The sequence below is a fragment of the Melopsittacus undulatus genome, chromosome 9, assembly GCF_012275295.1.
Source record: "Melopsittacus undulatus isolate bMelUnd1 chromosome 9, bMelUnd1.mat.Z, whole genome shotgun sequence".
NCBI lineage: Eukaryota > Metazoa > Chordata > Aves > Psittaciformes > Psittaculidae > Melopsittacus > Melopsittacus undulatus.
Window position 1 is genome coordinate 13,371,321 of NC_047535.1, and position 15,628 is coordinate 13,386,948.

General features: G+C 58.2%; 1 protein-coding gene across 1 annotated transcript; it reads left to right on the forward strand.

Moving 5' to 3' along the window:
* The first annotated feature begins 3,061 nt into the window (after positions 1–3,061).
* On the forward strand, positions 3,062–13,973 carry CSK (C-terminal Src kinase). The gene is given in 14 exon segments (XM_034066164.1): positions 3,062–3,140; positions 8,462–8,537; positions 8,830–8,943; positions 9,452–9,564; positions 10,176–10,395; positions 10,730–10,823; positions 10,898–10,963; positions 11,112–11,211; positions 11,354–11,378; positions 11,380–11,444; positions 12,142–12,210; positions 12,321–12,516; positions 12,956–13,042; positions 13,136–13,973. Coding segments are annotated over 13 exon segments (1,368 nt in total). The 5' UTR covers positions 3,062–3,140; positions 8,462–8,501; the 3' UTR covers positions 13,319–13,973.
* Positions 13,974–15,628: the final 1,655 nt, after the last annotated feature.

The window sequence follows — 15,628 nt, forward strand, 5'->3', positions numbered from 1 at the left end:
CCCCCCCCCCCCCCCCCCCCCCCCCCCCCCCCCCTTCTGTGGTTTTCCCTTTTCCTGGTGATTCCCGGCAGCTGAAGGGCCCCCTCTCCTGGTGCACGGCAAGGAGATGGCCATCCTCATCTCCTGGTGCGGCCAAATCCATCCTTCCCTTCCAGTCAGGAGATCACCCACTCTCAAGCAAAGACCTTTCTCAGGTTATCAGGGATGCTGATGTTTTGAGGCTGCGGGAATGGACCTTCAGAGGGGAGGAAAAGCCCTGACAGCAGCTTCGAGCACTCGTAGCTGTGTATTCGTTGGGGTGTCTCCCTTTCCCTGGGTCTGATGGAACGGTAAAACCTGGGAAGGGACAGGATTCCCCAGCAAGCTGGGTTGATGCCTGCTGTTTTAATCTGAAAGTTCAGACACACACCCCCCCCCCCCCCCCCAGCTCTGTGCTGCTCCCCAGCCCCATGGAAGTTGAAATCTCAGACCCAGCGTTGGTGTGAGGGAGGATATTTATTGACTTTGGACAGGGGCCTGTAGGGACAGGCCAAGGCTTTAACCTGCCAGAACAGGGGAGACTGAGATGAGCTCTTAGGCAGGAGCTCTTCCCTGGGAGGGTGCTGAGGCACTGGCACTTCAACCCAAACCAAGCTGGTATCCTGTGATTTTAGTTCCTATCACACAGAAATTCCCACCCTCTGATGGAAACACCTGGAGGGAAAAACCTGCCTCTGCCCCTCTCCTCAGTCTCTGGCCTCCTGTGTCACCCCTCATCACACCCTGTCATGCCTGTGAGCATGCAAGCGCGGGTGGGTGCACTGGGGCGTGTGGGTAGGCTGGGGCTTGCATCCGTGGCTGCGTTTCTGGTGCACACAGATGCACGAGCTGGTTTCATTTCCTCCCAGGTTGGCTCTGCTCAGGGACCGTGTGAGGATGAGTCCCTTCCCCACCACCCCGATGTCCCATGAACCCACCAGGCCCCAGGGGCAGCTTGGGGCAGCAAAGGCTCTGTGGTGCCCAACTCCACCAGCAGATCCTTGGCTCCTTCTTTTCTATAGGAGCAAGGACGTGCTCCCTAAAAATAGACTGGGCTTTGCAACCCACCCCCTTGGCCACTCTGGCTCTGTCCCCTGACTTTCCCTGTCCTCTGCAGTCCCTTTGTTCCCTTCACTGACATCTTCATCATCTCTTTGTGGTCCCCTCATCGCAGGGAGAGCATCCTCTCCTCATAGCCACACAGGGCTGGTACTCTGGAGTGTCTTTGTGAGCTCTCATCCCTTATCCAGCAGGAGAGCAGCAGAGATGGTGGAGATGGTGGGAAGAGTTCCTGCCCCTTCCCTCCCCATCCTCCTTGGAGGTACCACACTCAATGTGTGATCTCTTCCCATGCAATGATGCTCTCCAGAGCCTCACTGACCAGCGGAGCTGTGGGCATTGTCCTCCTCCACAACTGGATGGGTTCTGGCCACCCATGGCTCAGCAGGAGGTTGCTGAAGCATGGGGTGAAGCAAGGGGTAGCCAAAAAGTGGAGGGAGGCCAGTGCCTGGGCTTCCTGCTCTGCCCTAAGGGGGCAGGAACTGACAACCAGCAGCCACCTCGGTGTGGGTGCAGAGGCACCTTTGCACCTCGGTGCTCCTGTGAGGCCTCCCAGCAGAAAGGGGGGGTCTCTGGTCCCTGCCCAGCACCCATGGACCTGCGCCCTTCCCCAGGGCGACCATCCCAAGGGACCCACGTGGTGGTGGATAAGGAAACGCTACAGGATGCCCAAGTGCTGTTTCCTCTCTCCCATCCCTCCTTCCACGCTGCTGCCTTGCTGGAACAACCCCGACAGCTCAGGCAGGTTCTCAGGCCTGGCCACACAGTGCCTGCAGTGCGGGATACCCACAGCTTCCCACCCCACTGCAGCTGTGCCCCAACACCCTCACCCTGTCAGCAGCATCGCTGTCATTATCATCACGATTGCTGTTACTGTCACTGTGGATGTTATACCACAGAACCATAGAATCACAGATTGATTTGGGTTGGACCTTAAAGATCATGTATTACCATTTCACATTATATCACATCATAGCATAGCATGGATCATATTTTATTAGTAAATTATACTGTATTATTGCATGTAACATATTATTTATACGTTATATAAATTACTTACGAATGTTACATTATGTTGTGTCATATCATATCTTAGTTAAATCATGTTATGCTACATTATATTAGGTTATATATAATAGGATAGGAAAGGATAACCCATGGCAGGGGGATTGGAACTAAATGATCTTAAGATCCTTCGCAACCCTAACTATTCTGTAATTCTATGCTATAATGATATCACATCATGTATTATATCATATATATCATTAGTATATTGTATTACATTGCATTGTATTGTATTATTATTGCTATAGGATATAGTATGCACTATGTTGTACATGTAGCATATATACTATGTACTATATATAGTATATATAGTATATATACTATATATAGTACATAGTATATACTATATACTACACACTACATGCAATATAGTAATAGTGTATTATAGCATTTCGATAGTACTTTGATAGCATTTTGATGGTGCTGTGCTGCCTGAACCCTTCATTGCTGTCCATCTCCGGCTCGGCAGCAGTGTTTCATTTCTATTTTCACGCTATGTGGGTCCTGTCTCCGCGCAGTTCTGCGCCCACCGCGGCGCGGCAGGAGCACAGGGGGAGGGCTGGATGCGGTCCCGGTGCCGGTGCCGGTGCGGGTTCGCCGCTCCCCGGCAGGTGGCGGCCCCGCTCCGCCCCGCTCCGCTCGCCCCGTTCCGCTCCGCGCCGCTCCGAGCCGTGCCGGCGCAGGCGCGCTCCGCTCCCGGGCGCCGCTTCCTCCCAGCAGGCCCCGCCGCCCCGGGCGGACCCCGCGCCCCCCGCCCGGCACGGCCCGGCCCGACCCGGGCTGCGGACGCGCCGCTGTCCCCCCCCGTCCGTACCCCCCCTCCGCTCCCCTCCCGCCGTAACGGGCTCGGCCCCGCCGGGCGGCGGCGGCGGCGGCTCCGGCTTCCTCCGCCCCTTCCGCCCCCCCGCGCCCCCCCCGCCGGCCCAGCCGAGCCCGGAGGCCCCCGGCAGCGCCGCATGGAGCAGCCGGCGGCGGGCTGAGCCCCCTGCCCGAGGGAGGTGAGTGCCGCGCCGGGGGGGGGGGGACACCACAGGCACGTACCGGGGTGCCCGCACCCCCCCGCACCGGGCCGGGGGTCGCGTCCCTTCCTCGGGGGCAGCGGGGCCCGGCCCGGCCGCCCAGCACAGACAATGGGGCCTGCGGGGGGGCACGGCCGTGCTGCCTGACCCGGCACGGGGTGACCCCGGCCCCGCGCCGGGCCCCAGGGACACCGGCACCGCCGGGGAGGGGGCTGTGTCCTCCGGCCGGGGGCATGCAGGGAGCCAGGGACCCCCGCAGCATCCCCGGGGGGGACCCGCCGCCCGGCGAGGGGTGGCACCGCTTCGCTCCCTCCTCCCGCCCCATCCCCATCCTCATCCTCCCGCCCCATCCCCATCCTCATCCCATACAAAGGCCGGGCCCGTTTGGGTTGTTGCTGGCGGGGTTTTCGAGAGCGGTTGGGGCGGAAGGAGGGAGCTGGGGCCGGGCGTCGGAAGGGGTTGGCAACAGTTTTTAGGGTTTTTTCCCCTATTTTTATGTATTGATGTTCGTGTTTCTGCTCCCTGAGGCGGGGACGGGTTATTTATAGCGGCGGCTGTTGCCCGTCGGTTGATCGAGAGTGAAAGGGGCTGTGCCAGCGCGCGGGGGAAAAGTCACACACAATAACTCTAACCTGAGGTGCAAGGGCCGGGCAGTGCGAGGAGGGTGATGGCTGCTTCTCTTCCCAGCAGAGGGGAGCTCAACCCGGCTTCCCTCTGGAAGAGCCCATCCCGATCCCTGCCAAGGTGGAGAGTGGCCAGAGAGGACCGTGGGAGCATGGCAGAGGGATGCAGGGAGCATCCCTTGGGTACCCGTTCCTCACCCTGCATCAGCGCGATGGTGGTGATGAAGCAAAGCCTCCTCAAGGGGAGCAGCATCAGGACAATCCCCCTGGGAGCACGGGGAGGTTTGGGGTGCTCCTTACTCTGCAACCACTGCCTTCCCCCCTCGTCTTTTCAGTTTGGGGGGGTGTTTGCAATGAAAACCCTTTGAACTGTACCCCAAGCAGCTTCACCTTGTGCTCATCCCCAGGGATGCCCCGACACCCCCCAGGACCTGTAAGGTCTCCCTGGGAAGGGATGCCGGGGTGATCTGTGGGATGAGGAGGGTGGAAAATCACCCAGTTGGGTTGGTTTGTGTAGGAAAGATAATGAAGAACAGCCCTTTGCCATGGGGAGGCCAGGGCAGCATCTCTCCAGCCCTTCATCTGCCTCCCCTCGACACCTTAGGTCTGAAGGGCAACATCTTCCCTTGAAGAGAAGCATAGAGAAATGAGAGCAAGAAAAGGAAAGACCCCCCCCTCGCCTTTCCAGCCACGCTGGGCTGGGGGAGCAGCAGCAGAACCCTGCGAGTGCAGCCAGCTCACTGATGAGATAAAGGAAGAACGTTTGTCTTTCGATTAGAGTAATCGTAGGTGTTACTTGTAATAACAGGAGATAAGATCTTTTGGAGAGAGTGAGGATGTTGTCTGGGCTGGGGTTGGGTTGGGTTATTTTTGGTGAAGTTTAAAGAAACTCAAGTTATTGAGGATTGGAGATGTTGCGGTGAGGTGGATGCGGATGGTCCCTGCACCCTCAGTTCCATGGGAGTGAAGCTTTGCTACCATCTACAACTCAGCTTGATTTAGCTGGGGCTGGGCAGGGGCTGCTCCCCATTTCCCTCCAGCTAAGTGGGTTTGAGGTGGAAATGTGGCATCTTTCCCTCAACCCATCCCTTGGTGCCAGTGGGATTTGGTCTGGGGGTTCCAAATTCCCCTGGGTGCTGGTCCCAGCCTGCCCATGGGTCTGGCGCAGTGTGATTTCAGCTGGTGACTGACAAGAGGAAAGGTTTCCCTGGTGTTCTTTGGATTCTCAGGGTACCTGTGGTATTCACCATTCCTGCCCTGCCCACCTTCCCTGACTCCTCACTATGAACCGGGCTTCCCAGAGGGAAATCTGGGAGCAGGGAGGCAGCAGCAGTGAATCTCGGCCCTTCCCAGTGCACAACATGGGGCTGAGGTTCCTTGCCTGGCCAGAGCAGAGATGCTCGAGCAGAGAAAGGGAGGTGGGTTCCCCGGTGCACCCTGGCTGCTTCCCGGTGGGAATGGGGATGGGACGTTTCCAGGGGGAGTGAAGCCGTCTCCTGGCAGAGCTGAAGAGCCAAACCTGGCTCTGCTCTGCTGAATCTGCTGGGCAGCTCCCTGGCTATTTTCTTAATGATCATTTATCTGCTTCAAGCTGCCTTCTGCTCTTGCGCATCCTCCCTGGGGAAGCACCTCTGCTTTGAGAAGGGCCATGCCCGTGTTCTCGTGCAGCTCACCGGCTGGAAAAGCAGGGAACGATGCTCCCTCGAGGCTCAGGATCCATCACCGCATCCTTGTCCCAGCACCGGCTCCCATCAGGATAAGGCAGGATGGCGGAAGTGAGCGGGGGCACGAGGCTGGGGCCGTGCTGGGTGACAGCGGGTGACGTGCTCAGCAGGAACCGCTGGCTGTCACATGAAGCCACCGCAGGCACAGCGCCTTGCGGGCCGGGTGGCAGCGGCCTCGCTGCTCTCAGGGGTACAGGGTTTCCTCCTCCTCTGAGGCAGAAATAAGGTAGTGATTAAAGCGAGGTGATAAATAACCAGGCCGCTGCTTAAAAGTCACCTGCAGGAGGTTGTTGACAAGATAGAGGGGGACAGCAGGGCAGTCCCCGTGCCGATAACCACCTCCCCATGGGCTCTCTTTATGGCAGTGCCACCAGGCGATGCCCATGATCCCCAAGGTACAAACTGCCATGGAGCAGCTTCCTTGTGATGGGGTTTGCTGGGGCAGTTTCCGCTTTAAAAGAGAAAGAAAGGGCTCTTCATGAAGGCCTGAGAGCCCAAAGGCAGGCTGTACATGTGTAGCCCCTCTGCCTTTATAAGCTCTAAGTGCTGGTGACATTTGTGAACTGAAAGCCCAAACAACCATCCTTTGGAAATGGAAAGATCCTGCCCTGGTGCAGGATGGAGGTGGCTTTTCCAGCCTGGTGGTCCTGGGATGGGTCTTCGGGCATCTCTTCCAGGTGATGCTTCCTGGCATCCCACCCTAGCTCCTGCAGGTTTTCCAGCTGGAGTTGGATCCAGGGTGAAGCCTCCTGCTGCTTTCCCCTCCTTGGGTAGTTTAGGGTTAGAAGCACGACATCGGAGCGCCCCGATGGTGGGAAGCGCTGACTCAGCGCTTTAGGGATGAGCTGGTCCTTGAGCAACACTCAGGGCCCGCTCCTGCTCCACGTTCCCACAGCGTGCTGGGTAGGGAACAGGGGCTGAAAGCCCTGGCAAAGGGCAGTTCTCTCTGCAGGGATACAGAGGCACTTCTTCTTCAACCAGCTCCTTCCCGGCATTAGCCAAACCCCTCCATGGACTGATGGAGGGGTGTATTTTGTTCCTTGCTTTCCTTGGGCTGTGTTTCAGACTGGTGCTGTCCGGACCCTTTGCTCCACACGAGGTGTAAATTCTGAAATTAACCAAAAATCAGCTTGGAAACGAGTTGGAGATGGGGCAGTTTTGGGGGGCTGCATTCCCAGGTGCTGCTCCCCAGCCCAGCATCACCCAGCGTTGCACTCCCTCAGCTCCTGGCCACCTCCATGGCTGTGTCCCCACCTCATGGCTGCCATCAAGTAGGGTTTGGGTGCCATCTCGAGATGCTGTTCTTCATCAACAGCCCCATGGCTGGCTGGGAGGAAAACCCAGTGCATGGGGCCCTGTGGTGATGGGCTTCACTGGAAACACCAGTGCTCAGCTTCAGGTCCTCAAACTCTGTCCTTGGGGTGAGTGTCTGAGCCTTGACTTCTCTCTGCTGCCAAAACTAAAGGGCCCTGTGGCCTGGGGGACGGTGGAGGAGGTGGTGGGAGCGTGATGCCTGCTCCGGATGGTTCCGGGCATGGCTGCAGCAGAGCCGGGGCCGTGTCCGCGCCTGCTCTCTTCCTCCCTGTGGTTCTGCCCCTTATCTTCTTCCTCCTCCAGCCTTGCCTCTTGTTTCAGTTCCTCCTGCCCAAACTATTTTGAGCCGCTCTCAGCCCCGAGCCCATGCAATGGATTCAGGAGCACCTGGGTGGGTTTTGGGGCAGGGATGCGCTTCCTGCATCCTGCACATCCTGCTCCGTGCCCTCCACCCAGCACGACCCCATGCCCCAGCCCAAGAAAGCTTGGTTTGATGCTGGGATGGTGACTTCATCCCTTCCCCAGGGTCCGAGCAGCGAGCATAAAGGCGGGTTTGTTCCCCTCCCACATGCTGGGGCAGGATGCGACCCAGCCTAGGGCCTCAGGGTGCTGCTGGGGGGTTGGTCCTGCAGGGAATGGATGTGGTTTATTTCCTTTGGATCCTGGGCCTGGGAAGCTCCCGGGGTTGGATGTTTCCATGTGGGGGTCACCAGGCACTGCGGGAGAGCAGGGCTCTGTCTGCATTGTCCCCAGTGCTGCCAAGGAGGGATCAGGATGTGTCTGGGTATGAGCATGGGGCTTGGGGAAGCGGCATCTCACTGGCTGGATCCCCCGTGCCTCAGTTTCCCCCTTGGTGCTGCAGGGACCATGAACCACCTCCCTGGCAGCCCCTGTGTGTGTGCCTCCATCCCCATCCCAGCTGAAAAACACTGGCTGAGCTCCCAGGGCTGCCCAAAACCTTCCGAACTGCTTCGGGATGAGGAGGCTTTGCAGGATGAGGCTGGCTGGGGGGTTTCCAGGACAGAGGGTTTGCAGCTTCTCACTGCTGGTTCCACCACAATGCAGCAGCCACCCTTGGCTGGGAAATTGGCTTCAGCGGCTCTTGGGGGTCGTCTCTGCTCCCATCCCATCCCCAGGCATCTCCATCCCTCTGTACCATCCCATTTCTTCCCTTGGATCCTTGATGCTGATGCTCCAGTGGTCACGCAGCCCATAAACCTCTGCTCTTAAGAAGCTGGATCCATGCAAATACCTTACAATCTGGGTGAGCAGTTCTGCACTGGTTCCACTCCCGGATGAGTGGACCCAGAGCTCCCGCTTCCGCATTGCTCTGGGGACATGTTGGAAGCAGCACCTTGATCTGTTCCCCTCTTGGTGGTTAAGAGCTGCTGACATGGCTCTGGGAACATCCTTTGTAGCAGGGTTCCTTGTGCATCATCCTTACACAGCCCACCATGCCTGGCTGTGGCTGCCCCATCCCTGGCAGTGTTCAAGGCCAGGTTGGACACAGGGGCTTGGAGCAAGCTGCTCCAGTGGAAGGTGTCCCTGCCTGTGGCAGGGGTTGGAGCTGGATGAGCTTTAAGGTCCCTTCAACCCAAACCAGTCTGGGTTTCTAAGTTGTTCTTTGCCCCTGCTGCAGGTCTCATGGTACCCAGTGACGTGTCCCCCCTGTGAGAGTCATGCTCCAGCCTCCTGAGAAGATGTCAGGGATGCAGGTAAGCACCAGCAGGGATGGAGCGCACTCTTCACCCATGCAGCAGTGGCCCCGGGGCTCAGGAGGGACTTGTCTCCATCCCCCTGTGTCCTGCAGAAGCCCAGCACTGCAGGGCCTGTGTTTGAGTGTGTCTGTGTCCCTCCATCCCCCATCCCCAGCTGAAAACCCCCCCCAAATCCCCCAGAATGCTGCAGGTTTAAGTGAATCCCATTGGGTTTGCACCAGGATGGGTCGGGGCAGGGGGTTGGTGGTGCTCAGCTGGGCTCTGACACCATCCTGCTGTCCCCGGCCAGGCCGTTTGGCCATCCGGTACAGAATGTATCGCCAAGTACAACTTCCACGGTACCGCCGAGCAGGACCTGCCCTTCAGCAAAGGAGACGTCCTGACCATTGTTGCTGTCACCAAGGTAAGGCCATCACCTCCCTGTGGCAGCAGCCTGCTGCCAGGGCCATGCTGGGAGCATCCCTGCATCCTGCCACACGCTGTGTCAGTGTGATCTCCTGGTCCCGATGGACATCCCGCAGGGCCGGAATGGGGCCATGTGTTCAATTAATTAACTCATGGCCTCCTTAGTTAAGGTTTCTCCAAATTGGAAGCCTCTGGAGTGCCTCCTGGGAAGTGGAGGAGGTTGGGGAGAGGCTCACATTGGAGTGATGCTTGGTGCTGGGGTGGGAAAGGAGAGGGGCCATGGGTCAGGAGGCTCTGGGGTACCCAACAGCGTGGGAAGGGGGTCCTGGTGACCCCCATGAGGCCACCAGCACTGGGGTTTGCTGTCCCAGCACCCACCTTGACCTCTGTGGCTCTCCCCTGCACACCCCATCCTGTCTGCAGCTTGGGGATATGCAGAGCTCGAGTGTGATGCTGCTGTCTCCAGAGGCCGTGGGCTCCTTGTGACATCTCTGCTGTCCCTGCAGGATCCCAATTGGTACAAGGCAAAGAACAAGGTGGGCCGGGAGGGCATCATCCCTGCTAACTACGTGCAGAAGCGGGAAGGAGTGAAAGCTGGGATCAAGCTCAGCCTCATGCCGTGAGTATCCGCTTGGGATTCTTCCATGGGGAATGCTGGGGGGAGCATCCCTGCTGCGTCAGACCAGAGATCCAGCTGACCCTGTGTCCTGACAGGAATCCCTTGCAGGGTTTAGCAAGGTGGGAAGGCAGAAGGAGCAGGGGCTTGGCTTTCCAGGTGGGCAGTCACAAGTGGATTTGGGATCCAGTGCTGCTGGGGAAAGCTCTGAGCACCTTTGGAGCTGCCTGCCAGAGCTGGGGAAGGTGATGGATGGTTGGGTGGCATTCCAAAATAGGTCCTTTCTCCAAAGTCATGGTTGTGAAGGCTGCTGGGAGGAAGAATGGGGTCAAAGTGGGTTCTGCATGGCAGGGGTAGGAGACAGGCAGATGGGTGTATGGATGGGTTTGACATCCCTGCTGCATCCCAGAGCCACCAGTGACCCAGTCTGGAGGAGCCAGGACTGCTGTGGGGAGGGGAGCAGGAAACCATGGGAGGAGCTGTGTGATGGGGTGCATGGGGGTAGCAAGGGAAGCATGCACAAGCTGGCTCCGTGCAGGCAGGGCTGAAGGCTGCTCCACGTCCCCATCCCAAACACATCCCAGTGCTCACCCTGCCCTGTGTGCTCCTCGCAGGTGGTTTCATGGGAAGATCACTCGGGAGCAGGCGGAGAGGCTGCTGTACCCCCCCGAGACGGGGCTGTTCCTGGTGCGGGAGAGCACCAACTACCCTGGGGACTACACGCTGTGTGTCAGCTGCGAGGGGAAGGTGGAGCACTACCGCATCATCTACTCCTCCAGCAAGCTGAGCATCGACGAGGAGGTCTACTTCGAAAACCTCATGCAGCTGGTGGAGGTGAGGGCCCACTGCTCCTGTCCCCCTGGGCCAGCATGGGGACCATAGGTGTGAGGCTGGGGGAGCTGGGGCATATGGGTCCTAGCTCCCACCCAGAGATGTGGGACCTTCTCTGCCCACCCCATGGGGCAAAGTGGAGGACAGGGGCAGGACAAAGGGGGTGGCTGGATGGGCAGGAGGATGGATCAGGACCCCCGCGCTCCCCCTATGCTCCATCCATGGCCTTGTGCTGCCACCTGGTGGGATCCCAGAGCCTGGCATCGCCTTGGCAGGGATCCCCCCCACCCCGTGGTGTCCCTCACCCCACTGCGATGTCCCCATGTCCCCTCCCCAGCATTACACCACGGACGCGGATGGGCTCTGCACCCGCCTCATCAAACCCAAGGTGATGGAGGGGACGGTGGCAGCGCAGGATGAGTTCTCCCGCAGTGAGTGGCCGTGCCCCTTCCCCGGCTCCCGGGGTCCCCCCAGCAACCCTTCACCCTCCTCCTCCCTCTCGCAGGCGGCTGGGCCCTCAACATGAAGGACCTCAAGTTGCTGCAGATCATTGGCAAAGGGGAATTCGGAGGTAAGACCCCTGCCCCCAGTGCTGTGGTAGCCCTAAGCTGCGGGGGATGTGGGGGGAGAGGCTCTGCAGCCCCCCAGGGTGATGGTGGGGCCCTGGGAGGCCGGGATGCTTCCCAGTGTCTCCTGTGCCCATCTCTCCCGGCCTGCAGACGTGATGCTGGGGGATTACCGGGGGAACAAAGTCGCCGTGAAGTGCATTAAAAACGATGCCACAGCTCAAGCCTTTCTGGCGGAGGCGTCTGTCATGACGTGAGTGTTACCGGGGGGCACAGCACAGGGGAGCGGGCTCCTCTGTCCATATGAGCAGGGATGAGTGGTCTCCAGCGTCCTATGGGGACCATGGGACCCCTTCTTCACCCCAACCCTACCCTGAGCCCTCCTGTGCCTCGAGGCAGCTCCGACACAGCAACCTGGTGCCAGCTCTGGGGGGTGATCGTGGAGGAGAAGAGCGGCCTTTACATCGTCACTGAGTACATGCCAAGGTGAGACCCCCACCAGGGTTCTCCCCACAGACCCAGCTTAGGTGGCATCACCCGGGGGCCACCGAGGTGCTTGGAGGTTGTGTGTGCCATTGCTAGCACCAAGAGAGGGATGTTGTCCCACGCAGGATGGGCAGCAGGTGGGATGCTGACCCTGATGGCATCGTGAGACCCCACTTGCAGCACTGGGTGCAGCTCTGGTGTCTTCAACACAAGGGCATGGAGCTGTTGGAGCAAGGCCAGAGGAAGGTCATGATCAGGGGCTGGAGCAGCTCCTGTATGGAGCCAGGCTGAGGACACTGGGGCTGTTCAGCCTGGAGAAGCTGCAGGGAGACCTCAGAGCAGCTTCCAGTGTCTGAAGGGGGCTGCAAGGATGCTGGAGAGGGACTCTTCATGAGGGACTGGAGCGATGGGACAAGGGGTGATGGGTTCAAACTGAAACAGGGGAAGTTCAGGTTAGATCTGAGGCAGAAGCTCTTCCCTGTGAGGGTGCTGAGGCACTGGCACAGGGTGCCCAGAGAAGCTGTGGCTGCCCCATCCCTGGCAGTGTTCAAGGCCAGGTTGGACACAGGGACTTGGAGCAAGCTGCTCCAGTGGAAGGTGTCCCTGCCTGTGGCAGGGGTTGGAGCTGGATGAGCTTTAAGGTCCCTTCCAACCCAACCCGCTCCATGATTCTATGATCTCCATCCTTCCAGGGCAGCCTAGTAGACTACCTGCGGTCGCGCGGGCGGTCGGTCCTCGGTGCAGACTGCCTGCTCAAGTTCTCCTTGTAAGTACAGGCCCAAGCACCAAGGTTTGGCCGTGCCCACCACCCTGACCTGCACCCAGCAGCGTTCTAGGGCCTCCTTGCTAACCCCCTTCCCTCCCCATCCCAACCAGAGATGTCTGTGAAGCCATGGAGTACCTGGAAGCCAACAACTTCGTCCACCGGGACCTGGCAGCGAGGAATGTGCTGGTCTCAGAGGACAACATCGCAAAGGTCAGCGATTTTGGGCTGACCAAGGAAGCCTCTTCCACACAGGACACGGGGAAGCTGCCTGTGAAGTGGACAGCACCAGAAGCACTTAGAGAAAAGGTGGGTGAGCGGAGACTGGATTGATACAAGGCAGAAGCTCTTCCCTGTGAGGGTGCTGAGGCGCTGGCCCAGGGTGCCCAGAGAAGCTGTGGCTGCCCCATCCCTGGCAGTGTTCAAGGCCAGGTTGGACACAGGGGCTTGGAGCAAGCTGCTCCAGTGGAAGGTGTCCCTGCCTGTGGCAGGGGTTGGAGCTGGATGAGCTTTAAGGTCCATTCCAAACCAAACCATTCCATGATTCTATGATCCCCATAGGATGAGGATGTGATGGAGACACATGGAGAGGGGTGCACCCTGCGCTCCCTCAACTTTTCCATTCAGAGATGGTGCTTGAGCCCCAGTCCCTGCTGTCCGACCCCTCAGACCAGCTGCCCTGCAGCTGGGGAAGATCTGTTATCGCCATCCCTACCTGACCCCACTCATGAGGCTTCTCTCCCTCCAGAAATTCTCCACCAAGTCAGACGTGTGGAGCTTCGGGATCCTCCTCTGGGAAATCTACTCCTTCGGGCGAGTGCCTTATCCGAGAATTGTGAGTGAGGACCATCCCCATCCGCTCAGGGCTGGGTGTGCAGAGGGGGCACCCCCCCCCCTCCCCACCCTGACTCCCCCCCTGTCCCCCCAGCCCCTGAAGGACGTGGTACCCCGCGTGGAGAAGGGCTATAAGATGGATGCTCCCGATGGCTGCCCCGCTGTTGTCTACGAGGTGATGAAGAAGTGCTGGACGCTGGACCCCGGCCACCGGCCGTCCTTCCACCAGCTCCGTGAACAGCTAGTGCATATCAAAGAGAAGGAGCTCTACCTGTGAGGGGGGGGGGCACCGGGAGCGGCCAGGAGGGAGCCCCAGGGGTGCTTCACATCCCCCCCCCCAATTCTCCCGGTTGCTTCCAAACTTCCAAATCAATCTGATTTTTTTATTATTATTTTTTATTTTTTCCCAGGTTTTGGGGTTTTTTGGGCGTCTCCCAAGTTTTTGTTTTTGTTTTTTTTTGGGGGGTGGGATTTTTGTTTTCAAAATGTGGGTGTTTTTTGTTGTTATTGTTGTTGTTGGGGTTTTTTTCACTGTTTTTTATGATTTGCAGCAGGGCCCAGCCCCGCGCTGGTGTTTGCCTAAAGTACGAATCTTATTTTTTAATGTAATTAAAAGAAAACACAAAAAAAAAGAGAAGAAGAAGGAGGAGGAGGAGGGCGATAGAGGAAGAATAATAATAAACTTAGCCAATGAACCAGACCCACGGCAAGGAAACCCCAGCGACAGAAGTGATGGTTACAGGGGAGCCGCCACCGAGCCGCGGCCCCGCGAGCCGCTTTCCTTTTGGGTTGTTTTGCTTTAAACTCGTCGCAATGTTTGCATGCTGTCTCCAGAGGCCTTTTTTTCCAGTCCTGTCCAGTGCTTTATTCTCATGTAATGCTACCAACTGTGAGATTCAACCTGTAATAAAAAACAGAACACAACAACCAAACCCCTGCCCGACGCATGCGGCGCATCCTGCTCGCTGCTCCCTTGCTCCCATAGGGATAGTCCCCCCTGTCTCTGGGCAGTCGCCACAGAGCTGGGCTGAGCAGCTTGGCTCCATCCTGCCCATGAGAGCGGGTGAGGTTGATGCAGGGATGATGCTGCCAAAGCTCCCCTTTAAGCCAGGCTTCATCTTCCACCTTTGGCTGCCCCATCCCTGGCAGTGTTCAAGGCCGGGTTGGACACAGGGGCTTGGAGCAAGCTGCTCTAGCGGAAGGTGTCCCTGCCCGTGGCAGGAGTTGGAGCTGGATGAGCTTTAACCTCCCTTCAGCACTAACCAGGCTGGGGTTCTATGCTTGGACAAAGTGGTGGAAGATTTGGGGATACCTTTTGGGTCTTGTTCCTTCCCCTGCTTATCTCAGCCAAGGAGCTGAAGCCATCTGTGCAGTGGGACTCCCCAGATCCTGTACCCTGAAGGAGGTGTCCCTATGGAGTCCCTGCTGCCTTGAAGGATGGAGGTGGTGTCTGGCAGGATTATAACAGTTCCTTGCATCCACAGAGAATTATTCAGTGTTAAAAGGCACGCAGGGCGTCAGCTTTACCGGCTGCACAAACTGGAGTCGGGAGCTTTGGGTCTGCTTTGGGCCAGGATGGAGACTGAGATTCCTCTTGGCAGGAATGATCGAATGGAAAAATAGGGAGCACGGGGACAGCAGGTACGGCTCAAGTCGGGGTGGGAAGGAGGATGGAGTGACATAGCAGTGGTACCTGTGGAAGTCAAGTGCTCCTGCCCCTGAAACAGGACAGGGATGTGCTGGGGCTTGATCCACTGCAGGTTTTTCCCCTGGGCTAACCCCTGCATCCCCTATTCCTCCTAGTGCTCCAGCAGGCCACAGCCATATAAGCAGCTTTACTTTTGGGGCTTATGAAGATTAAAGTCATTTACAGGCAAAGCCTGCAAGGAAGATGCTGTTGAAATGGTGAGCAATACCCAGCACCTTCTTGTGATGGTGGTGAAACCCTAACCCAAAACTCGGCCAGACCTTGGGTTTTCCCTCTAAGTGGATCCACCACCAGGTCTGTGCTCAGTCTCAATGGGCAGAGGGGAGCTTTGGAGGGGTTTGGTTCCACACTGGGATCCTCAGCATCCCAGGAATGCAGCTGGGAGGATGCTGACAGGGACTGCTGTAAGGAATCCTGCTCACTGCAGAAAGGAGGCTGAGCCCTGCTGAGCCCCTCCTGATGCCAGCCCCTGTGCCTTGGTTCCCCCATGCAGGGCTGTTTGCTTCTGACTCCTGTCGCTGGGTCTCCCCCCACTCTGGGCTGCTGCCCATTGATGCCCAGCCAAGGACAGTCTGTATCCCACGAGGTGCTTTCTCCTCAGGGATTGGGGCTGTTCCCATCATCTTTGAACCCCATTTCTGACAGGCCCTGAGGGGGCGGGCAGGCTGCCTGCTCCTGATGACGCCTGGGGGCTAACTGTGTCCCTTGGGTGCTTGGCTCACAGCGCTGTCCCCTCTTCCTCCACCTCCTACTTCCCAGCAGCCGACAGGGAGATGGGCACTGGGCCCAGTTGTGTCAGCTTCCCATCCTGCCTCAAGTTCTCGGTGTGAATCATCAGCAGCAGGCAGGGACGTGATTGCTGCTGAGCGCCGGGGTGCC